The sequence below is a fragment of the Panthera pardus genome, unplaced genomic scaffold (genome assembly GCF_024362965.1).
Source record: "Panthera pardus isolate Hobbes unplaced genomic scaffold, ASM2436296v1 HiC_scaffold_8, whole genome shotgun sequence".
NCBI lineage: Eukaryota > Metazoa > Chordata > Mammalia > Carnivora > Felidae > Panthera > Panthera pardus.
The window spans coordinates 146,582,103-146,606,514 of NW_026527013.1; the positions used below are offsets into that span (position 1 = coordinate 146,582,103).

General features: G+C 37.4%; 1 protein-coding gene across 3 annotated transcripts in view; it reads left to right on the forward strand.

The window, feature by feature from the left end:
- Positions 1-24,412, forward strand: part of MKLN1 (muskelin 1) — a 365,725-nt gene that overhangs the window by 214,863 nt on the left and 126,450 nt on the right. For all 3 annotated transcript variants that reach the window (XM_053897538.1, XM_019452771.2, XM_019452770.2), the window contains one exon: positions 15,834-15,903. In XM_053897538.1, the coding sequence (XP_053753513.1) occupies positions 15,834-15,903 (70 nt within the window). The remainder of the gene's footprint in view (positions 1-15,833; positions 15,904-24,412) is intronic.

Below are 24,412 nucleotides of genomic sequence, written 5' to 3' on the forward strand. Positions count from 1 at the left end.
CCCTGTAGCTCTTTCACTTGTAATATACTGCTGTTATACATTACTTCTGTTGTGGTGGTTAGCTGTGAGGTTAGGGAAGAATTTTCTAATCTTACTATATCTCACTTTAATAATAGATTTTTAACTTATTTAACTGGGACTAAATCCCTGGACTCTTATTTCCAAAATGTTATTTATTTAGCCTCGTGCCCCCCCCCCCCCCCCCCCCCCCCCCGCCCCATCCCTTATGTGAGAAAGGAAGGCTTTACAGGGCTAGGGTTGTCTAACTGCTCTTCCCCATGGCATGTAAGGCTATGGTAATGTAGTTGCCTTTAGAAGGCCGGCTTTCATTATGAAGAATGGAGAGTATTTAAAGAATTGGAGTATTTAAAAAATAGTTGCTTTTTTCTACCTTGTTCCGGGCGGGGTTTTTTTGTCTTCTTTTACTGGAAGTAAAAACTGCAAAAGTGTGGGGATCCCTAAGACTGCCTCCACGAGTTTCTGATGCTCAAGGTAGTCCATATTCAGTCTCCCAAGATTTGTCAAAATAACATTTTAATTATTCTTGTTAATTACTGTCTGCAGTGGCTTTTGCTCTGGGTAAAGTGATCTCAGCTGTGATTCTGTCTTTACCTATCTGTCCAGATTACAGGGTCATGGTTTCCTCAGTAACCTCAGCGCTTTGAAGGACCTAAGAAACATCTTTGATTTTTAGTTCAGCTTTTGTGTTGTCTAGATGTGAATGATAGACAACTTTTACTAGCTCTTACATTTTGGAGCTGAATCTGGAAATCCCTTTGCTTTCCCTATTAAAATTACATTGGCTAATACCTTCATTATAAGGTTAATAGTAGTGGTGATAATGGGCATCTTTGTCCTTGATTTTGGCAGAAATACTTCTAGTGTTTAACTGTTGTTTAAGGTGCTGGCTTTGGTTATATGTTTTATATGTATATAGAATCAAGTTAAAGATGGAGCCATCATTTTTTAAGTTTGAGTGCTTTTGTCATAATTAAGTGTTGAACTTGTCAAGTGCTTTTTTGAGGCATCTATTGAAATGACAGAATAATCTTTCTCTATAGATCTCTTATTATGGCATCGTATCAATGGAGGACCTAAGAATGAAACACGCTTGCAGTTTTGGAATAACGTACTAGGTTTAGATTTTTAATGCTGTGGTTTTTTATTTTCTATCACTTTTTATAGGATTTTCATAAGAGATTTTTTGAATGAATATAACTGAAGTTGATTGTAATTTTCTGTGTGTTTCTGTTAGTATTCTTTTTTTTTTTGAGTTAATAGTCTTTTTCAGATTTGATATCAGTGTTTATACTAACTTCTTTAAAACATGCTTTTATCTTTTTACTGTTTTCTTCAATAGTTTCAGTTATATTAGGTCTATCCTTTTTAAATGTTTTGATAGATTTCCTTACTGGAACCATCTCTACTTGATGTTGTTTGATGGTTGAATTCTGGCAACTCTTTCTTATATGGAAATTCTCTTTTAACTTTCTATGTCTACTGGAGTCAGGAGGTACATTTTCCCCCCATTGAGAGTTATACATTTCATCTGAGTTTTCAAATTTGTCTCCATAGACTTGTGCAAAGTAGCCATGTAACTCTCAAAAGAGTCTCTGCTTACCTGCCCTTTTTCTTTTCTTTTTCTTTTTTTTTTTTAAAGATTTTGTTTCTAACTAATCTCTGCACCTAATGCAGAGCTCAAACCCACAACCCAGAGATCAAGAGTCACATGCTCCATGGACTGAGCCAGCCAGGTGCCCCAGCAACTTTATTTTTAATATTTGTATTTTGCTACCTGTTCCTTTTTCACTTTAATTTTTTTGTATATTTAATTACTTATTTATATTGACATAGTTACTAAATTTTGTGATTGTGTGTTACCACATGTTCTATACCCATTCGCCTGTTGATGGACATTTGAGCTGCTTCCATAATTTGGCTATTGTAAATAATGCTTCAGTAAACATAGGAGTTGCAGGTATCCCTTTGAATTAGTGTTTTCATAATCTTTTGGTGAATACCCAGCAGTGTGATTACTGGATTGTAGGGTAGGTCTGTTTTGAATTTTTTGAGGAACCTCCGTACTGTTTTCCACAGTGGCTGCATCAGTTTGCATTTCTACCAACAGTGCACAAGGGTCTCTATTTCTCCATTTCTTTGCCAGCAATTATTGTTTCTTTTCTTTTGAAAAAATTTTAAGTTTATTTATTTATTGAGAGAGAGAGAGAGATACAGAGAGTGAGTGGGGGAGGGTCAGAGAGATGGGGAGAGAGAATCCCAAGCAAGCTCTGCACTGTCAGCACAGAGCCCGGTGTGGGGCTTGAACTCATGAACAATGAGACCATGACCCGAGCTGAAACCAAGAGTTGGATGCTTAACGGACTGAGCCACCGAGGTGCCCCAACACTTGTTGTTTCTTGTGTTTTTTATTTTAGCCATCCTGACAGGTGTGAGGTGATATCTCATTGTAGTTTTGATTTGCATTTCCCTGATGATGAGTGATTTTTTAGCATCTTTTCATATGTCTGTTGGGCATCTGGATGTCTTTGAAGAAATGTCTATTCATGTCTTCTGCCCATTTAAATTGGATTATTTGTTTTTTGGATGTTGAGTTGTATCCGTTCTTTCTATATTTTGGATACTAACCTTTCATTGGTTGTGTCATTTGCAAATATCTTCTCATATTCAGCAGGTTGTCTTTTAGTTTTGTTGGATGTTTCCTTTGCTGTGCAGAAGATTTTTATTTTGCTGTAGTCCTAATACTTTATTTTTGCTTTCTTTCCCTTGGCCCAGGATAGATATACCTAGATAGATATTGCTATGGCCAGTGTCAGAGAAATTACTGCCTGTGCTTTCTTCAAGGATTTTTATGGTTTCAGGTTTCACATTTAGGTCTTTAATCCATTTTGAGTTTATTTTTGTGCATGATTGTAAGAAAGTGGTTCAGTTTCATTCTTTTGCATGTAGCTGTCCAGTTTTTCCAGCACCATTTGTTGAAGAGACTTTTTTCGTATTGCATACTCTTGCCTCTATGTTGAAGATTAACTGACGATATAATCATGAGTTTGTTCCTGGGATTTCTATTCTCTTGATCTGTGTGTCTATTTTTGTGCCACTACCATACTGTTTTGATTACTATAGCTTTGTAGTATAGCTTGGAATCTGGAATTGTGATACCTCCAGCTTTATTTTACTACTTTAAGATTGTTTTTGCTATTTGGAGTCTTTTGTGGTTCCAGACAAATTTTCAGATTATGTGTACTAGTTCTGTGAAAATATTGTTGGTATCTTGATAGGGATTGCATTAAATCTGTAGATTGCTACGGACAGTATGGACATTTAATAATATTCTTGCAGTTCATGAGCATGGAATATTTTTGCATTTGGGTTGTCTTCAATTTCTTTGATCAGTGTTTTATAGTTTTCAGAATACAGGTCTTTTATTTCCTTGGTTAGGTTTATTCTTAGGTATTTCCACCTGTATTTTCGGTGCAATTGTAAATGAATTGTTTTCTTAATTTCTCTTTCTACTGCTTTACTATTAGTGTATAGAAATGCAATGGATTTCTGTAAATTGATTTTGTGTCCTGCGACCTCATTATCAGTTCTAGTAGTGTTTTGGTGGAATCTTTTCTATATAGAGTATCGTGTCATCTGTAAATAGGGAAAGTTTTACTTTTTCCTCATCAGCTTCCTTCCTTTTATTCCTTTATCTTGTCTGATTGCTGTGGCTAGGACTTCCATTACTATGTTGAATATAAGTAGTGAGAGTGGGGATCCTTGTCTTGTTCCTCATCTTGGGAAAACTCTCAGTTTTTCCCCACTGAGTATGACGTTGGCTGTGGATTTTTCATATATGGTCTTTATTATGTGGAGGTATGTTGCCTTTACACCTACTTTGTTGAGGGTTTTTATCATAAATGGTTGTTGTACCTTGTTACATGCTTTTTCTGTGTCTATTGAAATGATCATATGGTTTTTATCCTTTTCTTATTGATGTGATATATCACATTGATTGATTTACGAACAATGAACCACCCTTGTATCCTGGGAATAAATCCCACTCAAACATGGTGAATGATTTTTTTTAATGTATTGTTAGGTTCAGTCTGCTAATATATTGTTGAGGATTTTTGCATCTATGTTTATCAGAGGTATTGGCCTGTAGTTCTCTTTTTTTGTGGTGTCTTTTTTTTTTTTTTAATTTTTTTAACATTTTATTTTATTTTTTGAGAGAGAGTGAAAGAGAGAGAGAGAGCGAGCGTGCAAACGGGGGAGGAACAGAGAGAGAGAGGGAGGCACAGAATCCGAAGCAGGCTCCAGGCTCTGAGCTGTCAGCACAGAGCCTGACTCAGGGCTCAAGCCCACAAACGCGAGATTGAGACCTGAGCCAAAGTCAGATGCTCAACCGACTGAGCCACCCAGGCGCCCCTGTGGTGTCTGTCTGGTTTTGATAACAGGGTAATGCAGGCCTCATAGAATGAATTTGGAAGTTTTCTTTCCTCTTCTATCTTTTAGAGTAGTTTGAGAAGAATAGGTATTAACTCTTCTTAAAATGTTTGGTAGAATTCATTTGTGAAGTCATCTGGTCCTGGACTTTTGTTTGTTGGTAGTTTGTTGATTACTGATACAATTTCATTGCTGGTAATGTTCAAATTTTCTATTTCTTTCTGATTCAGTTTTGGGAGGTTATATGTAGGAATTTATCCATTTCCTATAAATTGTCCAGTTTGTTGGCATACACTGTTTCATAACATTCCCTTATAGTCCTTTGTATCTCTGTAGTGTCAATTGTTATTTTTCCTCTTTCATTTCTGATTTTGTTTGAGTCCTTTCTCTTTCTCCCTCGTTTGTTTGTTTGTTTGTTTGTTTTGGGTGACTCTGGCTAGAGGTTTATGAATTTTGTTGACCTTTTCAAAGAATGAGCTCCTGGTTTCATTGATCTTTTTTATTGTGTTTGTTTCTATTTTATTTCTTCTCTAATTTTATCATTTCCTTCTTTCTACTGGTTTTGCATTTTTATTGGTGAGTCTTAATACTTCCCTGTTGTCTAGTCATAATATTTCTGACCTGTTGTAATTTTGACTTACTGCTTCATATTAAACTATAACTTTTTAAATATAAATTTTTAAAATTTGTGTTAGGTTGATAGGGAAAAATCTGGTATAAGATGGCTGACAGGACTGGTAGGGGAATTTCAGTCCCTGCCTGAAGACTCCCCTTCCGGGTTCTTCTTCCCACCCTGCTGCCCCTGGCACCAAATTACTACTAATGAGGAATGGAGAAGTAACAGACTATAAATTGTCCCCTCTGTTGATGCTCTGGGCTCAGACCTCTGGAGATTGATCTCCTCTGAGCCCACCAGTGTAAAATAAACCTCCTGCCTTCCAAGATCTCTGAGTGCCACTGGGTTCTTCTGCTGGGTGATCCAGACCAGTTTCTGTAACAAGGTCGTGTTGAAGTAATAATTAGTGACATTTATCTTTTTGGTGGCTGCGTATTTCATGTGTTTTTATTATCTGTTAGAGTAGTATTTGTTTCATGTTTAATATTTTCCCTAAAATATCTTATTGTAGGCTTTTTAGTTTTTAGCGTTTAAGTAAGTTTGGTTTTCCATTAGTTTTAGAAGAACTTCTGTAGGCAGAAGAGATGTGGTTTTTGAGCTTTGTGAAGTATTTTAAAAATTGGAGTTCGACCCCCACGTTGGGCTCTGTGCTGACAGCTCAGATCCTGGAGCCTGCTTCAGATTATGTGTCTCCCTCTCTCTCTGCCCCTTCCCTGCTCGGTGTTCTCTCTTTCTCTCTCTCTCTCAAAAATAAAAAACATTAAAAAATTTTTTGGACTTTTGAGATGTACTGAGGTTTTTTGTTTTTTGTTTGTTTGTTTGTTTGTTTTTTACCTTTATAACTATGTTTTCTGGGTGTTTTGCTTTCTGAAGAGTCACCTTTAAATGTATTTTGCTGTTGTGCTTTTTTAAGTCTGTGTGACTTAGATCTCTGCCCACGTAGAATATGACTCTGATCTTTCCTGGAGTTGACATTCTTTATTCTTTGTTTAATTTATTTTCTGTTCCTCACAGTTTCTTTTCACAGAGTGAGTCTCTGTTCTTCTAAAAGTAAGAGCATGTTTGTGGGATAGTTCTGAAATCCTCTGAGGGTCTAGAATCACCATTTTTTTTTTAATGTTCTCAGCCCCTTAGAGATTTCCTACCTTCTTTGCATTTACCTCATCTTAGAGCCTGTGAGAACATTATCTGACTTTATTCAGTTCTCAAATTTCCCTTGCCAGATTATTTCCTATTGCTAGAATTTTAAACTTGTTGATTGCTTTGTAAAGAATTGATTTTACTTTCATTTTTGGGTGGCTCCTTTAAATTAGAATAGTTAGCATTTTTTCAGAGGGTTTAAATGAACTCCCCTGCGGTATCTCAATTCCTTGTTTGTTTCTTAAAAAAAAAAAAAATTTTTTTTAATGTTTATTTATTTTGAGAGCAAGAGAGAGAGAGGGAGGGAGACTTCCTCTGGGTGAGGGTGGGGGAGGGGCAGAGATAGAGGGGAGAGAATCCCAAGCAGGCTCTGCATTGACAGCTTAGAGCCCAGAGCCTGACTCGGGCCTCAAACTCACAAACCAGGCTCCAACTCACAAACGGTGAGATCATTACCTGAGCTGAAAAGAAAAGCACTTAACAGACTGAACCACCCAGGCACCCCATTGTTTCTTTTATAACACTTTTTATAGTCTATAATTATCTTGTTCACAACTCTACTTGTTTTCTATTGCTTCTCATTTGAACATTAGTATCACAAGTGGGAATCCTGTCTGCACCTGGGTGGCTCAGTTGATTAAGCATCTGATTCTTGGTTTTGGCTCAGGTTATGATCTCATGACTTGTGAGTTTGAGCCCCACATTGGGCTCTGTGATGACAGTGCAGAGCCTGCTTGGGATTCTCTCTCTCCCTCTCTGTCTGCTCCTCCCTTGCTTGTTCCTGTGCTCTCTCTCAAAATAAATAAATAAAGTTGAAAATAATTTTTAGAAACAAGTGGGGATCCTGTCTTATATACCATTATATTCCTGGAGCCCAACGCAACGTCTGGCATATAGGACTCAGTAAATATTTGTTGAATTAAGTAACTTCAGCTTATAATAGGCCCCCTCCCTACCATGCTTCTGTGTGAAAATTGGGAAGTATTTGGAAAGGAGTCTAAACCTCTGTGATATGTACAAGTATAAGTAATTTTTGGAGAAGCTATTATTTTTATAGTATACTCTTTAACTTTCTATAGCTGTGGATATTCAAAATTGATTTAAGTTGATTTCTGTTTTTAAAATTTGAATTACTTTTTATTGTATAATTTTTTTCTAAGTTTTATGTTATTTCTATTCACTGTTTATTAAAAGATAGATATAATAGGGCTCCTAGGTGGCTCAGTCGGTTAAGCGCCCAACTTCTGCTCAGGTCACGATCTTGCTGTTTGTGAGTTCAAGCCCTGCGTAGGGCTCTGTGCTGAGCCTGGAGCCTGCTCCAGACAGATTCTGTCTCCCTCTCTCTCTGCTCCTACCTTACTTGCTTTCTCTCTGTCTCTCTCTCTCTCAAAAATAAACAAACATTAAAAAAAATTTTTTTAAATACATAATAACATAATTAAAAAAAAATACACGGGTACCTTTTTGGCCACAGGTACCCATTCTTGTACCGTTATGCTGGTACCCCAGCAGTGTTCACACATAATGGAAACTATTTAATCACTGGGTTGTCTGTTGTTATTGACTGCTATGTAGGAAGAGGATTATACATGATACTTAGAGCAAGGATGTAAAAGGCTTTTCACAGAATTGTAGAATGTTAGCATGGCTTCGTGAGTGGTGTTTTGCAGAATTGTGCAATGCTGCCACTCTGATTAAAGCTGGAAGAAACTTAAGACCAAGGAATTCAGCCTTTCTCTTTGTACTTCAGATAAAGGAATTAAAACCCTGAGAGATGATGTGATGTGCTCAAGGTCACCCAACCAATTAGTGGCCACCTCTGTAATCTTTTGATTCCCAGTCAAAGTTTAAATCATCATTCAACAAAAAAGGGCACAGGTTTTAGTATGGTGTTTTTAAGCTACTAAAAGGAAAATATTCCAGACTTGAATCCTTAAATACTCTTCTGGACTGACTTCTTCACATCAAAGTATTTGAGTATCTAAAACTCTGAATTTAAAATCGACTGGGTTTACCAATAAGTATTCTGAGCATCCATTAGCAGAAAAAAAATGTTAAATGCTCCATTTTTTTTGCCCAAGTGCTGCTTTTTATATTTAAAGTATTCTTAAGAGCAGTAATTTAAAAGGTATTGCTGGGTAGGCTTATGGTTTGAGCATGTTTAATCAAAAAAAGGTTTTTAATTTGCTGATTTGAACTCAAAATGTCCAATAAATTGTCTTCTCATGATGAATTTTAAGTTTGTTTCTGATGTTTAATTGATAGTGTATATTTAGTACATTTTAAAATATGCAAAATAGAGACATAACTTGGAAAAAGTTAAACTGTATTACATATTTCACTTGCCCATGTGTTTCACTATAAATTTTATAGTGCTTATTGAAGAATTTAATTACTCACAGCTTTGTCTTTGTATTCTGTGTCTGAAGGCTTAATGTGGCTCATTTTTATTGCCCTCAGTTTTCATTCTGCATTGGTAGGAATGAAAAATTACATTTTAATTTTAAAATGTACTTTGGGGCGCCTGGGTGGCTCCGTTGGTTAAGCATCTGCCTTTTGATTTCAGCTCAGGTCGTATCTCACAGTTCGTGAGTTTGAGCCCTGTGTTGGCTCTGCGCTGACAGCACAGAGCCTGCTTAGGATTCTCTCTCCCTCTCTCTCTGCCCCTCCCTCTCCTCACTGCCCCTCCCTCTCTCCTGCTGTCTTTCTTTCTCAAAATAAATGAATAAACATTTAAACAAATAAGTAAAATTAAATTAAAATGTATGTTTTAGAAACCCTGGTGAACATGGAAAGTCGTTTTAGTCCTCAGCCCATCTTCCTTATCAGTTCCTCTTGACCAGTTTTCGGTTATTATTTGCATTTTGTATTTTAAGTGTATTTTATTTTATTTTTTGAGAGAGCTAGTGAGTGTGAGCACAAGCAGCCGGGGGTGGAGGTGGGGGGGTGGCGCAGAGAGAGAGGGAGACACAGAATCCGAAGCAGGGTCCAGGCTCTGAGCTTTCAGCACACAGGCCAATGCGGGGCTGGAACTCATTAGAACCAAGAGATCATGACCTGAACCGAAGTCAGAGGCTTAATCGACTGAGCCACCCAGGAACCCCAAGTATGTTTTAGAATGGCAAATACTTAACCTTACTATATTAATCATTATTATTTGAATCCTATAGTTTCTATACTGAATTGTGTTTTCTATAACTTTTTTCTTTGCTTGTCATTTATTTTTTCAGACAATAGTAAAACAATTTTTTTTTTTGGTCTGCTGCAATCTTTTTTTTTTTTTAACGTTTATTCAGTTTTGGGAGAGAGACAGAGCGCTAGCAGGGGAGGGGCAGAGAGACAGGGAACACAGAATCCAAAGCAGGCTCCAGGCTCTGAGCTGTCAGCACAGAGCCCGACGAGGGGCTCGAACTCACGAACCGTGAGATCATGACCTGAGCTGAAGTCAGACACTTAACTGACTGAGCCACCCATTCGTCCCTGTCTGCTGTATTCTTATCTCACTACTGACTGGCTTCTCCTTTCTGTTCTTTTTATGTTCCTTTATTCTTATTCTGTATATCTTTTTGCTGTTTCAGTGGTTCTGTTTACTTATACTTTTTTTTTTTTTTTTTGTCTTATGCTTTTTCATCATTGGTCATTTGCCAGTCTAGAGTAACTGTCCTTTAGATAATTGTTAGGGAAAGTCACAGGTATAAAACATCACTGTCTAGGATTGCTCCTTCAGTAGAGGCTGTAGATGGGGTATTTCTCCTTTTAGAAACCGGAGGTTGTAAACTGCTATTGTGATTGACATGTTTAGCATTAGAGGTTAATGTCTCTTGCTCAGAATTAAAAGAAGGAAAAACTATTATATTATGCCAGTAGTAGTGGTGGATTTCAAAAGGTCTTTAGGAAGTACACCAGGAAGGATAATTAAATGAACATGTTTTATAGAATGCTTCCATAAGTGCCTCTGTTACTGTTGGTGAAGGACTGATGTTAATAGCTACCGCCTTGATCTCCTTTCTAATTTGCTTTGCAGGAGAGCGGAAATGGATTGAGGAAAGGAACATTCGGGAGGGAGAATTAAAAACAATCTACAATTGACTTTAAGCTTTGGGAGATAACCTGTCACTTAAAAATTTTAAGAGCCAACAAGCCCTTAGTATTTGCTTCTGCATCTCCTATGTCTTTAATAAGAAAGAAAGATTGACCCCGACTTGATTATCTGATCTTACCAGTTATCTGAGTTTGCCAGAAATACGGAAAGTTTGTCAAGATCTCAACTGTCATATTTTTACAATAATGATTTTTACTGTTTATATAAATAATGTTAAAATCCCTTAATAGTACTTATGTTCCATTTTAGGCTTATTGTATCTGTGCTTGCTTTATATAACTTGATACAAATTTATGTCATATCATGCTTGTTCATTGAATTGTATACAAATATATAACTAATAGGTTTTTGTTAACAATGATAGAATCATACATGCTTCTTTGTATCTTACATTGCAGAAATTTCTCCCCACTTAGCTGACATAGAACTGAAATATTCTTAAAAAATTTTTTTTAATGTATATTTATTTTTGAGAGAGGGAGAGAGAGAGTGTGAGTGAGGGAGGGACAGAGAGAGGGAGACACAGAATCTGAAGCAGGCTCCAGGTCAGCACAGAGCCCCAGGGGGCTTGAACCCGTGAACTGTGAGATCATGCCCTGAGCTGATGTCGGATGCTTAACCGACTGAGCCACCCAGGCACTCCTGAAATATTCTTTAATATTCTATGGTTTGTATGTCCTGTAATTTATTTTCTCTGGTATAACGTATAATGTTCCATGGTTTATATGTTCTATAATTTATTTTCTCTGATACTGTAAAAATGCTGCATTAAACAGACTCATATATACAAGTCTGTATACATATGTCCTTATGTACTGATGATTTTATTTTTATGGGATAGATTCTGAAATGAGAGTGCTAAGGAAAAGAATATGAACATTGAAAGTTTTAATAGATGTTGCATATTAACTTTCCATAAAGCCTGGGGTAATGGACATGTCTACCTTTTTCTACCTGATTTCCTGATAGTAGGGATCTAATTTAATCAATTCGATGGATGAAAAAAAAATATCTTATGTTAATTTTTGTTGCTGTTTATTGGTTATTTTAATGATTTTAGTATCATTTATTCTGCTTTTCCTTTGTGTTTGTCTTATCAATGTGAAATATATTTTTCATATTTTAGATATAAATACCTTATTACTCCTATGAGTTGCAAACATTTTTTTCTATTGTTTGTTTCTGGGTTTTCTTTATGGTGTTTTAAAAGTTTTTTTTCATAATCAAATAGTTATTTTTTTTCACACCTTCTGGTTTCTTGGCAAAAAGATCTAACACTTTTGGTTGCATATATTGGCCCCTAAGTACTTTTCCTAAGATTTTTGTATATGTATGTATGTATGTTAAAATTGTTAACTGACATCAATTTTGTATTAGTTAGGAGTTAACTTATTTTCTCCCATCAGTTGCGTAAGCATCATTTAACTATGAACTACCATTTCCCAATGAAATAAAATACCGCCTTTATCAAATATTAAATTCTATTATACACAGGGCTCAATTTCTGGGTTTTTGTTTCTCTGAGATAAGTCTGTTTCTATACCATTCCCTACTGTTTTTAATTCTAGGGATTTGAAGTGTTTTTAAAAGCTTATAACATGACTTCCTCTCACTATTCTTTCTTAAAAGATTTCTTGGCTCTCTTTGTGCATTTATTCTTCTATGCAAGCTTTCTATGCAAGCTTTCTTGTGTTGTGTGCTCTTTGGGTAAAGCTTCTCATACCTCAGATAGCGGGTAGACCAGCAGTCTTTTTGTATGTTGTTAGTTCTCTGTGGGTTACCAGGAGACATCTCTCAGTATCTGGATATCCTCAGCTAAGAGGATTCTCAAGTTTAGTGGTAAAGGGAACCCAATCGGTTAGCTCTCCTGAAGCTCTTGTGAGCCAGGGAGACAAGCAGATCGTCCCAGAAATGCTCATGCAGTTGATGCCTTTCTATTGGGGAGAGAGATGTCCATGGGTCTTTTGATATTCCTATGGCCAACCTTTCGTTATGGTTCTTAAAGTTCTTATTCTGGCCTCTGTCACCTGCTGCGCACAGGCAGGAGAGGTACTTAGTAGTTGACCCAATGTTGTGACTGGAGATTATCAGGAATATATTCAAGCCTCCATCTTTCCAAACCACCTCAGGCTAACCTCACTTTATTTCTGACTTGTATTTTATTTGTCATTTATTTATTTTTAAAATTTTAAAGTATTCTCTACACCCAAAGTGGGGCTCAAACTCACAATCCTGAGATCAAGAGCTGCATGCTCCACCAATGGAGCCAGCCAGTTGCCCCATTTAGCATTCATTATGACTTAGTATAAGCTTTAAGTTGCAGGTAATAAGTATGATTAATATATTTTATGCTTTGATGGTTCTATTTTAATTTTTCTTTGTAGTGCTACTTATTTATCTGTTCATATCATTATCAAATATTTATTAAGCACTTTGTATGTAGCAGCATTTAGCCTTGGAGTGAGGCATATGAGGGTGAATACACCTAGTCCCTATCTTCTCAGCAGCATTTTATGTAGTTTTTCACTTCTTTACTTAAAATATTTTCATTTGGCATCCACACTTTTCTGAGTTTCTGTTTTCTTCACCTTTGTCCCTTTTTAGTTTCCTTTGCTTGACCTTTCTCATCTAGACCCCCAAAATGATGGACCTCCATAGCTTAATGAGTCCTTTGGCTTCTCTAGCTCCATTTCAGGCCTTAGGTCATCCCATTCAGTATCATGGCTTTAAATATTTTAGCTGTGATGTACTGATGTCCCTAAAGATACATGTATTTTCCCCTGAGTTTTAGCCTCAGATACCCAACTGCTGAATCTCCAAAACACTATTTAATAGCATTTCAAAATTCACAAGACCACAACATATTGCAACTGTTTGGCCTCTTTGACTTTGCGTTTAGTGGTCCATCTGCTCATCTTTCAGTTATGACTGGTTAAACTCCCTCGTGTCGTTCATTAACGTGAATGATTTTTTTTGTGGTCCCATTTTATTATAGTTCTACTATGTTCAGTTTTCTTGCATGCTTTATAACATTCATGTCAGTGATTTTTTTTTTAATCCTGGTTATTTAGCTTTAACTTTTAACTGCAATACAATTTTTTTTGTGTAGGGTTATCTTCATTTTGTGTTTTATCATTCATTCTTTTAAAAAAAAAACTTTTTTTTATTATGAAAGTTACTATGTGTTAATTTTAGAAAGCTTGAATAGTACAGAAAACGGGAAGAGTCCATGTAATCTCATCACTGAAAGTGACACAATTCAGTATATGTTCTTTAACTTATCTCTCCATGTATGAATATTATTACTTAAATACTTGATTTGTCATATATATATATATAACACACACTATAAACTACTTTTTCTCTTCACTTACTGTGTAGTGAACATTTTCCAGTGACATTAAAGTTAGCCTGTAGATCATGAGTACATGGTATTCTGTAACACAGTTAGTTATGTCATAATTTGTGTAATTAATTCCTTATTGTTACATGATTAGGTTGCTTACAGTTTGCTATTATAAACTGTGCTGTGATGAATGTGGATGATTTATATCCCCTGGATTATTTTTTTGGTTAAGTTCCAAGAAGTGGAATAATTCTCAAGCTGTGGAGTATAATAATTAAGAGCATTGACTTTGGAGTGAGTCAGTTGGCCTTGGATTCAAATCCTTACTTAGGTGTTTGTATATTTAGGCAAATTAGTTTATCTCTCTGAGTTTCCTAATCTGTACATTGAAGATAAATAAGTATTTATGTTTATGTTTATACTTACTACTTTTGAAGCACCTGGCTGGCTCAGTTGGAAGAGCATGTGACTCTTGATCTTAGGGTCATGAGTTCGAACTCTGCATTGGCTGTAGAGATTACTAAGAAAAAATAAATAAACTATCATTACTGTTAGTTATCATGTCTCTTTACTTGCCTCTGGTCTGTGACAAGTTTTCATTCTTTCCTTGTTTTTCATTACATTTAGGGTTTTGAGGAGTATTAGTTACATATTTTGTTGAATGTTCTTCAATTTGAGTTTGTTGGATGATTAGAGTGGGATTATATTAGTATGGACTCATGGATATTTATTATATTCTTTGGTTATAATCCAGTACTACACTATTTATTTTGTTATTTAAATTATTTCAGCTTTGGCCATTCATTCTTTCATTCTTTTATTTTGGTTTCTCTGTGTCTTTTTGATATGTCTCCATCCTTTATTTTTTAATTTTTTTGAGTGCTACAGGATGCTCCAGGTTTATCTTTTGAACCCTGTTCCAATCTTAGAACCAGCCATTTCCCCTAGAATCCCTATTTTCTTTTATTGGGGTATATTATGTAGAAACCAAGCTCTGGGTGCTGTGAGTGCTCATTGCTACTGGGGTGTCACTAATTCTAGTCCCTTTTAATAAACAGAGTTAGGAAAAACTGTGGTGTGTGTGCATACATGCACATATATATCTCTAATTACTTTTATATTTATCTGTGTCCATATTAAACTAAACATGAGTTCACAGTGATTGAGGTCTCTGGCTCTGATCCAGTACCTCAGGGTTCATTCTAACCATCCTCCCTTTGCTTTTCTGTAACTTTCCACTCCAAAGTGAGAAGCTTGGCTCCCACTATCTGCCATCCATTTACTTATTTATTCAACCCCAGTATACATTACATGTAAACTATTTCAGAATTAACCCATATATCTTAGAAAACAACTTTATAAAATAAAGTACAGTTTTTATATATGGTTCCATTTGTCTTTAGCCTTATAGTTTCAGGTGAAGGCACCATCTTCTAAAGTTACTTACATCAGTTCCTTTTTTTCACCCAGAGTTCTGATTCAGATGCTGTACTTTAAAGACCTCTTAATCTAAAGATTGATTGTATGTATATACATATGCATGTATGATGTTAATATATGTATTATATATATAACATATAACAATATAATTGTGTAATATAGTGATATATATGATGTGTATATATGGTAATTTATTTATTCTTAGGTATTTTGTTTTTTCACCTTAAATGTATGTACTGTTCACTTTGTCACTTGGTATGAAGCAGAAGTATATTTTTTCTTGCCTTTTTCTCCATTGTTTGAAATGCTACCTTTATCATATTTTCAAAATCTTATATATACTAGAGCTTTTCTGTTCCTTATTCTGTTTTATTTTCTCTTTCTGTTCAAGCTCCAAACCTTATATACCTATGGTAATTTCAGCCTCTGGTAGATTATTCCTCTTTTTGCATGTTCATATTCACTTGTAATTTTATTTATTTTTTTAAGTTTATTTAGTTATTTTGAGAGAGAGAGAGAGAGCGAGCAGAGAGGGGCAGAGAGAGAGAGGGAGAGAGAGTGAATCCCAAGCAGGCTCTGTCCTATCAGCTGAGAGCCTGACACAGGGCTCAAACTCATAAACTATGAGATCATGACCAGAGCCAGAATCAAGATTCGGACACTTAACTGACTGAGCCATCCACACATCCCCCATATTCACTTATAATTTTAATTATTTGCTATAATTTTCTTTATTTCAGGAACATTTTAGTGGATAAACCAAATGACCAATCTTCAAGGTGGTCCTCAGAGAGCAACTATCCTCCCCAGGTAAGATGAAGCTCCTGATACCATTTAGAAGTCAAAATTTACATAGGCATTTAATTGACATCAATTATCTGGAATCCATTAATAATTTATTCAGTCTTTGAAAATGTGAGGTAGATTTTTATTTTATTTTATTTTATTTTTTTTTTTTTAGTTTTGAAAGAATTTTTATTTCATAGACAAATGCAGTGTGGAATTTGATCAAACATAGGCTTACTTGTGTCTCCTGGAGCCTTTAAAATCTAATATGTGTTTTTTCCAGATAACTAATGATGCAAAATTAAGTTTCTTGATACCTTTTGAGGAAAATGTTAATGAAAAGAACTGGCTTAGGTGCTGTTACTATTTTGAGCAGTAACTGATCTCAGTGCTGATCTGAGAAGACGTTGTGACTTCTATTGTATTCAAACTCAAGTCGGTCTGTAAATGTTAAAGGAAATGTTAGTAAATTGGACTTTGACTCAATGACTGCCTTTTAGGGAAAATAAACTTAATATAGTTTGTTATTTTACTAAAATGGTATATTTAGATGATATCAAGACCATGAACTAAATTCTTTCCTTGAAAAGTGCTGTCTGAGGTCATATGAATTTAAAAAGTCATTCTTTCGGTTATATTCTTTAAGCATTAACATATAATATGTCCATATCCTGGAGGAAATTAATGCTCTGATAGGAAAGCAGATGGGTAAGTAAATTCCAGTGTAATTTCTAGTGTAATTTTTGGAAACCTAATGTTTATACTTATTTTTCCTTTTATATATATTTTTAACTGCATATCTTTTGGATCACCTGGTGCTTAAATGTTTAATTGCAAAATACACGTCCAAAGAATATATATTCATAGTTTTTATATATAGTATAAAGAATAATAAAACAAGTATCTGTTCATCAACTGTCTTTACAAAACAACCACAACCTGTTGAAGCTTCTTGTGAGTCCTGTCTTATATTTTTCTCCAACTTCTAGTAACTTATTTCATGCTTCGTTAAGCATTTTCTCACAGGATCATACATGTGTATGTTTATACACATCCTATATTGGGGGCACTTGGGTGGCTCAATCAGCTAAGTGTCTGACTCTTGATTTCGGGTCAGGTCACGATCTCACAATCATAAGATGGAGCCCTGCTTTGCGCTCTGCACTGGGCATGGAGCCTGCTGAAGATTCTCTTTCTCCCTCTCCCTCGGCCCCCTCCCCAGCTTGTATGCGCACACACACGCTCTCTCAAAAAACAAACAAAAAACAACATATAAATGTCCTTTTATCTGACTTTGATTTTATATAAATATAATATAAATTGAATCGTTATAAATATTGGTCTGCTTTTCTTTTGCTTTGTTATTTATTTATATATTTATTAGTGTTGCTGAGTATAATTGTAGTTTCTTAATTTTCACTACTCTGTAGTATTCCAGTGTAGTATAAATATGCCTAAATGTACTTATCCATTTTGCAATTGATAGGCTTTTCAGTTTTTTATAGTTGTTTGCTATTATGAATAGGCTGCTTAGGAACATTTTTGTATGTTGTCTCCTGGTACACATGTATAAGATTTTCTTTATGGTGTATACCTTGGAGCACAATTGATGGATCATATGTTCAAAAAGGCTGTATAATTTATATTCTCGCTGACAGTATATGAAAGATGCTGTAGGGGCGCCTGGGTGGCTCAGTCGCTTAAGCGTCCGACTTCAGCTCAGGTCACGATCTCACAGTCTGTGAGTTCGAGCCCTGCATCGGGCTCTGTGCTGACAGCTCAGAGCCTGGAGCCTGCTTCAGATTCTGTGTCTCCCTCTCTCTCTGCCCCTTCCCCGCTCATGCTCTGTCTCTCTCTGTCTCAAAAATAAATTAAAAAACATTAAAAAAAAATTAAAAAAAAAAGAAAAATGCTGTACATTGCAGTCTCCATGTCACTTCTATATGGCTGATTTTTAGACTTTGCCAGTCTGTTAGATCTTTCATTATAACTCACTGTGGCATGGGGCGCCTGGGTGGCTCAGTCGGTTGAGCGTCCGACTTCGGCTCAGGTCATGATCTCGCGGTCCGTGAGTTCGAGCCCCGCATCGGGCTCTGGGCTGACAGCTCAGAGCCTGGAGCCTGTTTCAGATTCTGTGTCTCCCTCTCTCTCTGACCCTCCCCCGTTCATGCTCTGTCTCTCTCTGTCTCAAAAATAAATTTAAAAAAACATTAAAAAAATTCAAAAAAAAAAACCTCACTGTGGCTTTAATTTGCATTTTCCTGTTTACATTCAGACCTTCTTGCATTTGTTTGTGGGGTTATATTGTATGTTATTGGTAGAACACCCCCTCCTGTTCACACTGAGGTTGAATACATTGTGTTTTCAATCATGTTTTTCTTATTCATCTTTTCATTTTACTTGAGCCCTCAAATTTGGTGTGTTTCTGTTTTTATTCAGTTGTTTTTATGTCTTACTAATGAATATAATCTTTTTCATTATTACTGAAATGGTGGTAACCTCTTTACTGTGAAATTTCTTTTATTTGTTATGGAACAGTATTTTGAAGGCAGTATTACTTGATGTCTTTTTACTTATTCATTTGCTTATTTATTCAAAAATTATTTAGTCAGCACCCATGGGGTGCCAAACTTTATAGCAGTGAATTAACTATTGTCTTTCCTCTTAATGAGACAAGAAATACCCTGAATCAATTAATATTCAATGTGGTAAGTCTGAGAGTAGAAGTTACTTAAAGTTTTTGTGATTTAAAAGAGACTAACTTGGGATGCCTGGGTGGCTCAGTCAGTTAAGCTTCTGACTCTTGATCTCAGCTGCGGTCTTGATCTCAGGGTTGTGAGTTCAAGCCCCATGTTGGGCTCCACGCTGGATGTAGAGCCTACTTTAAAAAATAAGTAAATAAAAATAAAAGAGACTAACTTATCATGGAAATGGGTAACATGAATCTGTTTTCCCTCATTGTAATTACACATCAGATATAACTGGGGTTCCATGTAGCCAATCTCAAAGAACAGCAGTCTTGTCAGAAAAAATATAATTGAAAGTAATTTCCGATTTTACTTAGTTTTGTGTGAAACTGCCATATGGGATAGAATGGATATAGTTTTAAGGGATAGATATGTAGCAAGTAGTCTTGTACTCCTAGTGGATGTGAGCTAGGTCAATAATACTAATTCCAACGCTTATTCTTTTTTCTTTTTCTTTTTCTTCTTCTTTTTCTTTTTCTTTTTCTTTTTTTTTTTTTTACTCAAACCATATTCTGAAAATTACTAAAAGGGCTGAGTTTTTAAATTTTTTTAAATGTTTATTTATTTGGGGGGGGGGGGAGAGGGAGGGGAAGGGGCAGGGAGAGAGGGAGACACAGAATCTGAAGCAGGCTCCAGGCTCTGAGCTGTCAGCAGAACTACAAGATCATGACTTGAACTGAAGTCGGATGCTTAACTGACTGAGTCACCCAGGTGCCCCTAAAAGGGCTGAATTTTTAAAAGATGCACACATACATAAAGTTTATGAAAGCTGGGACCCTAAATTGATGAATTCTCAGAATAATTAAACAAAAGAAATCTCCACCTCTGGGGGACTGTGGGAAGAGTTACATTGGCACTGAGTAGAGGAGGAGAAAATGAAGAAAACCTGGATGATCCTGGATGAACCTGGTGATCCTGGATGTATAGTGCTCTTAAGGTTCTCAATAAAAGCAAGTGCAAATCCTCTCTGGAGATAGTTACCTTTCCCAAATCTTCAGGTAGTCTCCGTAGATCATTATTCAAGGAAAGCAAGCAGTGCACACGCAAAGATAACCAAATGTACCAGGAAACAAGGTGCCTTTAGTAAAAACTAGGAAGAAATGATAGAGAAACCTTCAAAAACATTAGGTATAAGAAGTAAAAGTACTAAAAGATACTGCAATTAAAATAACATACCGTATTTAAAGAAATAAAAGGTATTTGTAAGGAATAGGAAACTTTAAAAAGTGATATAACAGATTTGAAAAACAACGAAATAAAACTTCTTCAAATGAAAAATTTAATGAGAAAAATTAATTTTGACCAACTGTCCTACTAAGGAGGATGAAATAAGAAAAAAGATTTTTTTTGAAGGTGCAGTGTATTGGTAACAAGGAAGTAAAGAGTGATGGGGCCAAGATGAGGAAGATACAGGAACCCAAATAGGAGACCTACTTTGGGGCCACTTTTCCACTGGGTATCTATTGACCCCTAAAGAAGTGGTTAAGATCCTGAAAAGCTGAACAGCACTTCTGACAAACTCTTGAGGCCAGGAAGATAAAGATCAGAAATCAGAGCCTGGAATGTGGTAGATTCCCTTCTCTGATTTAGGATCCTGAAGCTATGTTAGAGGAGTAAGGGTGAACCAAAGATACTCTCACCCTCACAGGGAAGCCCAGTTTCATATTATCTTAGTCCTTCAAATTTGATGAAAATAATCAAGAGGTGGTAGTGTCCCTAGTCATAGACCTGCAGCAGATATACCTCTTCTAGAGGAAGTTAATATCCTTGGCATCCAGTTATTTTTAGTTTTCCATATTTGATATCTACCAAAAATACGAGTTTACAGATAATAGAATTTTAGATACAGGTTTTAAAATAAGTGCCTTTAGGGGCACCTGGGTGGCTCACTCGGTTAAGCGTCCAACTTTGGCTCAGGTCACGATCTCACGGTTCGCGGGTTCGGCCCCCCCCCCCCCCCCCCCCCATCGGGCTCTGTGCTGACAGCTCAGAGCCTGGAGCCTGTTTCGGATTCTGTGTCTCCCTCTCCCTCTGTTCCTTCCCTGCTCACACTCGGTCTCTGTCTCTCAAAAATAAATAAACGTTAAAAAAAAAAAGTTAAATAAGTGCCCTTAGTGTCTTAAAGGAAAAAAAAGAGATGAAAATCAATAATGAAAATTTTGAGGAGTTTAGGAAGATGGCGGTGTAGGAGGACGCTGGGCTCACCGCGCGTCCTGCTGATCACTTAGATTCCACCTACACCTGCCTAAATAACCCAGAAAACCGCCAGAAGACTAGCAGAACGGAGTCTCCGGAGCCAAGCGCAGACGAGAGGCCCACGGAAGAGGGTAGGAAGGGCGGCGAGGCGGTGCACCCTCCACGGACTGGCGGGAGGGAGCCGAGGGAGAGGGGCGGGCCGCCGGCCAAGCAGAGCCCCCGAGTCTGGCTTGCAAAAGCGGAGGGGCCCCACGGAGTGTGTTCTGACAGCAAGCGGGACTTGACATCTGGAAGGTTATAAGCTAACAGCTCTGCTCAGAGAACCAGAGAGCTGGAGGACAACAGGAGGGAGAGTTGTTGAGCCCCGGACGACAGAGCTCAGCTTGGCGGGGAACAAAGGCGCTTGCCAGCGCCATCTCCCTCTCCCATCCACCAGCCAAAATCCCAAAGGGAACCAGTTCCTGCCAGGGAACTTGCTTGGACCGCGCAAACACCCAACACTGTGCTTCTGCGGATCCACACCTCTGGTGGGTCTGACTCCTTCCCGGGGAGGAGGAAGCAGGGCCCCTCCCGAAGCGGAACTCTGAAGGAAAAGTGAGCTGAGCCTGCCCCTCCCGCCCTCGTGCACCTTGCCGATCCACCCCAGCTAATAGGCCAGATCCCCAGCACCACAAGCCTGGAAGTGTGCAAGTAGCCCAGACGGGCCACGCCACCCCACAGTGAATCCCGCCCCTAGGAGAGGGGAAGAGAAGGCACACACCAGTCTGACTATGGCTCCAGCGGTGGGCTGGGGGCAGACATCAGGTCTGACTGTGGCCCCGCCCACCAACGCAAGTTATTCAAGACAGCACAGGGGAAGTGCCCCGCAGTCCCGCACCACTCCAGGGACTATCCAAAATGACGAAATGGAAGAGTTCCCCTCAAAAAAAAGGCTAGGAAATAACAACAGCTAACAAACTGATCAAAAACAATTTAAACAATATAACAGAAAGTGAATTTAGAATAATAGCCATAAAATTAATCTCTGGGCTTGAAAACAGTATAGAGGACAGCAGAGAATCTATTGCTACAGAGATCAAGGGACTAAGGAACAGCCAGGAGGAGCTAAAAAATGCTATCAATGAGCTGCAAAATAAAATGGAGACAACCACGGCTCGGATTGAAGAGGCAGAGGAGAGAATAGGTGAACTAGAAGATAAAATTATGGAAAAAGAAGAAGCTGAGAAAAAGATAAAAAAATCCAGGAGTATGAGGGAAAATTAGAGAACTAAGTGATGCACTAAAGAGAAATAATATACGCATAATTGGTATCCCAGAGGAGGAAGAGAGAGGGAAAGGTGCTGAAGGTGTACTTGAAGAAATAATAGCTGAGAACTTCCCTGATCTGGGGAAGGAAAAAGGCATTGAAATCCAAGAGGCACAGAGAACTCCCTTCAGACGTAACTTGAATCGATCTTCTGCACGACATATCATAGTGAAACTGGCAAAATACAAGGATAAAGAGAAAATTCTCAAAGCAGCTAGAGATAAACATGCTCTAACATATAACGGGAGACTCGTGACTGATCTCTCTACTGAAACTTGGCAGGCCAGAAAGGAATGGCAGGAGATCTTCAATGTGATGAACAGAAAAAATATGCAGCTGAGAATCTTTTATCAAGCAAGTCTGTCATTTAAAATAGAAGGAGAGGGGCGCCTGGGTGGCTCAGTCGGTTAAGTGTCCGACTTCAGCTCAGGTCATGATCTCGCGGTCCGTGAGTTCGAGCCCCGCGTCGGGCTCTGGGCTGATGGCTCAGAGCCTGGAGCCTGCTTCCGATTCTGTGTCTCCCCCTCTCTCTGACCCTCCCCCGTTCATGCTCTGTCTCTGTCTCAAAAGTAAAACATTAAAAAAAAAATTTTTTTTTTAAATAGAAGGAGAGATAAAGGGCTTCCCAAACAAAAACTGAAGGAATTCGTCACCACTAAACCAGCCCTACAAGAGATCCTAAGGGGGATCCTGTGAGACAAAGTACCAGAGACATCGCTACAAGCATGAAACCTACAGACATCACAATGACTCTAAACCCATATCTTTCTATAATAACACTGAATGTAAATGGACTAAATGCGCCAACCAAAAGACATAGGGTATCAGAATGCATAAAAAAACAAGACCCATCTATTTGCTGTCTACAAGAGACTCATTTTAGACCTGAGGACACCTTCAGATTCAGAGTGAGGGGTTGGAGAGCTATTTATCATACCACTGGAAGTCAAAAGAAAGCTGGAGTAGCCATACTTATATCAGACAAACTAGACTTTAAATTAAAGGCTGTAACAAGAGATGAAGAAGGGCATTATATAATAATCACAGGGTCTATCCATCAGGAAGAGCTAACAATTATAAATGTCTATGCGCCGAATACAGGAGCCCCCAAATATATAAAACAATTACTCACAAACATAAGCAAGCTTATTGATAAGAATGTGGTAATTGCAGGGACTTTAACACTCCACTTACAGAAATGGATAGATCATCTAGACACACGGTCAATAAAGAAACAAGGGCCCTGAATGATACATTGGATCAGATGGACTTGACAGATATATTTAGAACTCTGCATCCCAAAGCAACAGAATATACTTTCTTCTCGAGTGCACATGGAACATTCTCCAAGATAGATCACATACTGGGTCACAAAACAGCCCTTCATAAGTATACAAGAATTGAAATCATACCATGCATACTTTCAGACCACAATGCTATGAAGCTTGAAATCAACCACAGGAATAAGTGTGGAAAACTTCCAAAAGCATGGAGGTTAATGAACACCCTACTAAAGAATGAATGGGTCAACCAGGCAATTAGGGAAGAAATTAAAAAATATATGGAAACAAACGAAAATGAAAATACAACAATCCAAATGCTTTGGGAGGCAGCGAAGGCAGTCATGAGAGGAAAATACATTGCAATCCAGGCCTATCTCAAGAAACAAGAAAAATCCCAAATACAAAATCTAACAGCACACCTAAAGGAAATAGAAGCAGAACAGCAAAGGCAACCTAAACCCAGCAGAAGAAGAGAAATAATAAAGGTCAGAGCCGAAATAAACAATATAGAATCTGAAAAAACTATAGAGCAGATCAACGAAACCAAGAGTTGGTTTTTTGAAAAAATAAACAAAATTGATAAACCTCTAGCCAGGCTTCTCAAAAAGAAAAGAGAGATGACCCAAACAGATAAAATCATGAATGAAAATGGAATTATTACAACCAATCCCTCAGAGATACAAACAATTATCAGGGAATACTATGAAAAATTATATGCCAACAAACTGGACAACCTGGGAGAAATGGACAAATTCCTAAACACCCACATGCTTCCAAAACTCAATCAGGAGGAAATAGAAAGCTTGAACAGACCCATAACCAGCGAAGAAATTGAATCAGTCATGAAAAATCTCCCAACAAATAAGAGTCCAGGACCAGATGGCTTCCCAGGGGAGTTCTACCAGACGTTTAAAGCAGAGATAATACCTATCCTTCTCAAGCTATTCCAAAAAATAGAAAGGGAAGGAAAACTTCCAGACTCATTCTATGAAGCCAGTATT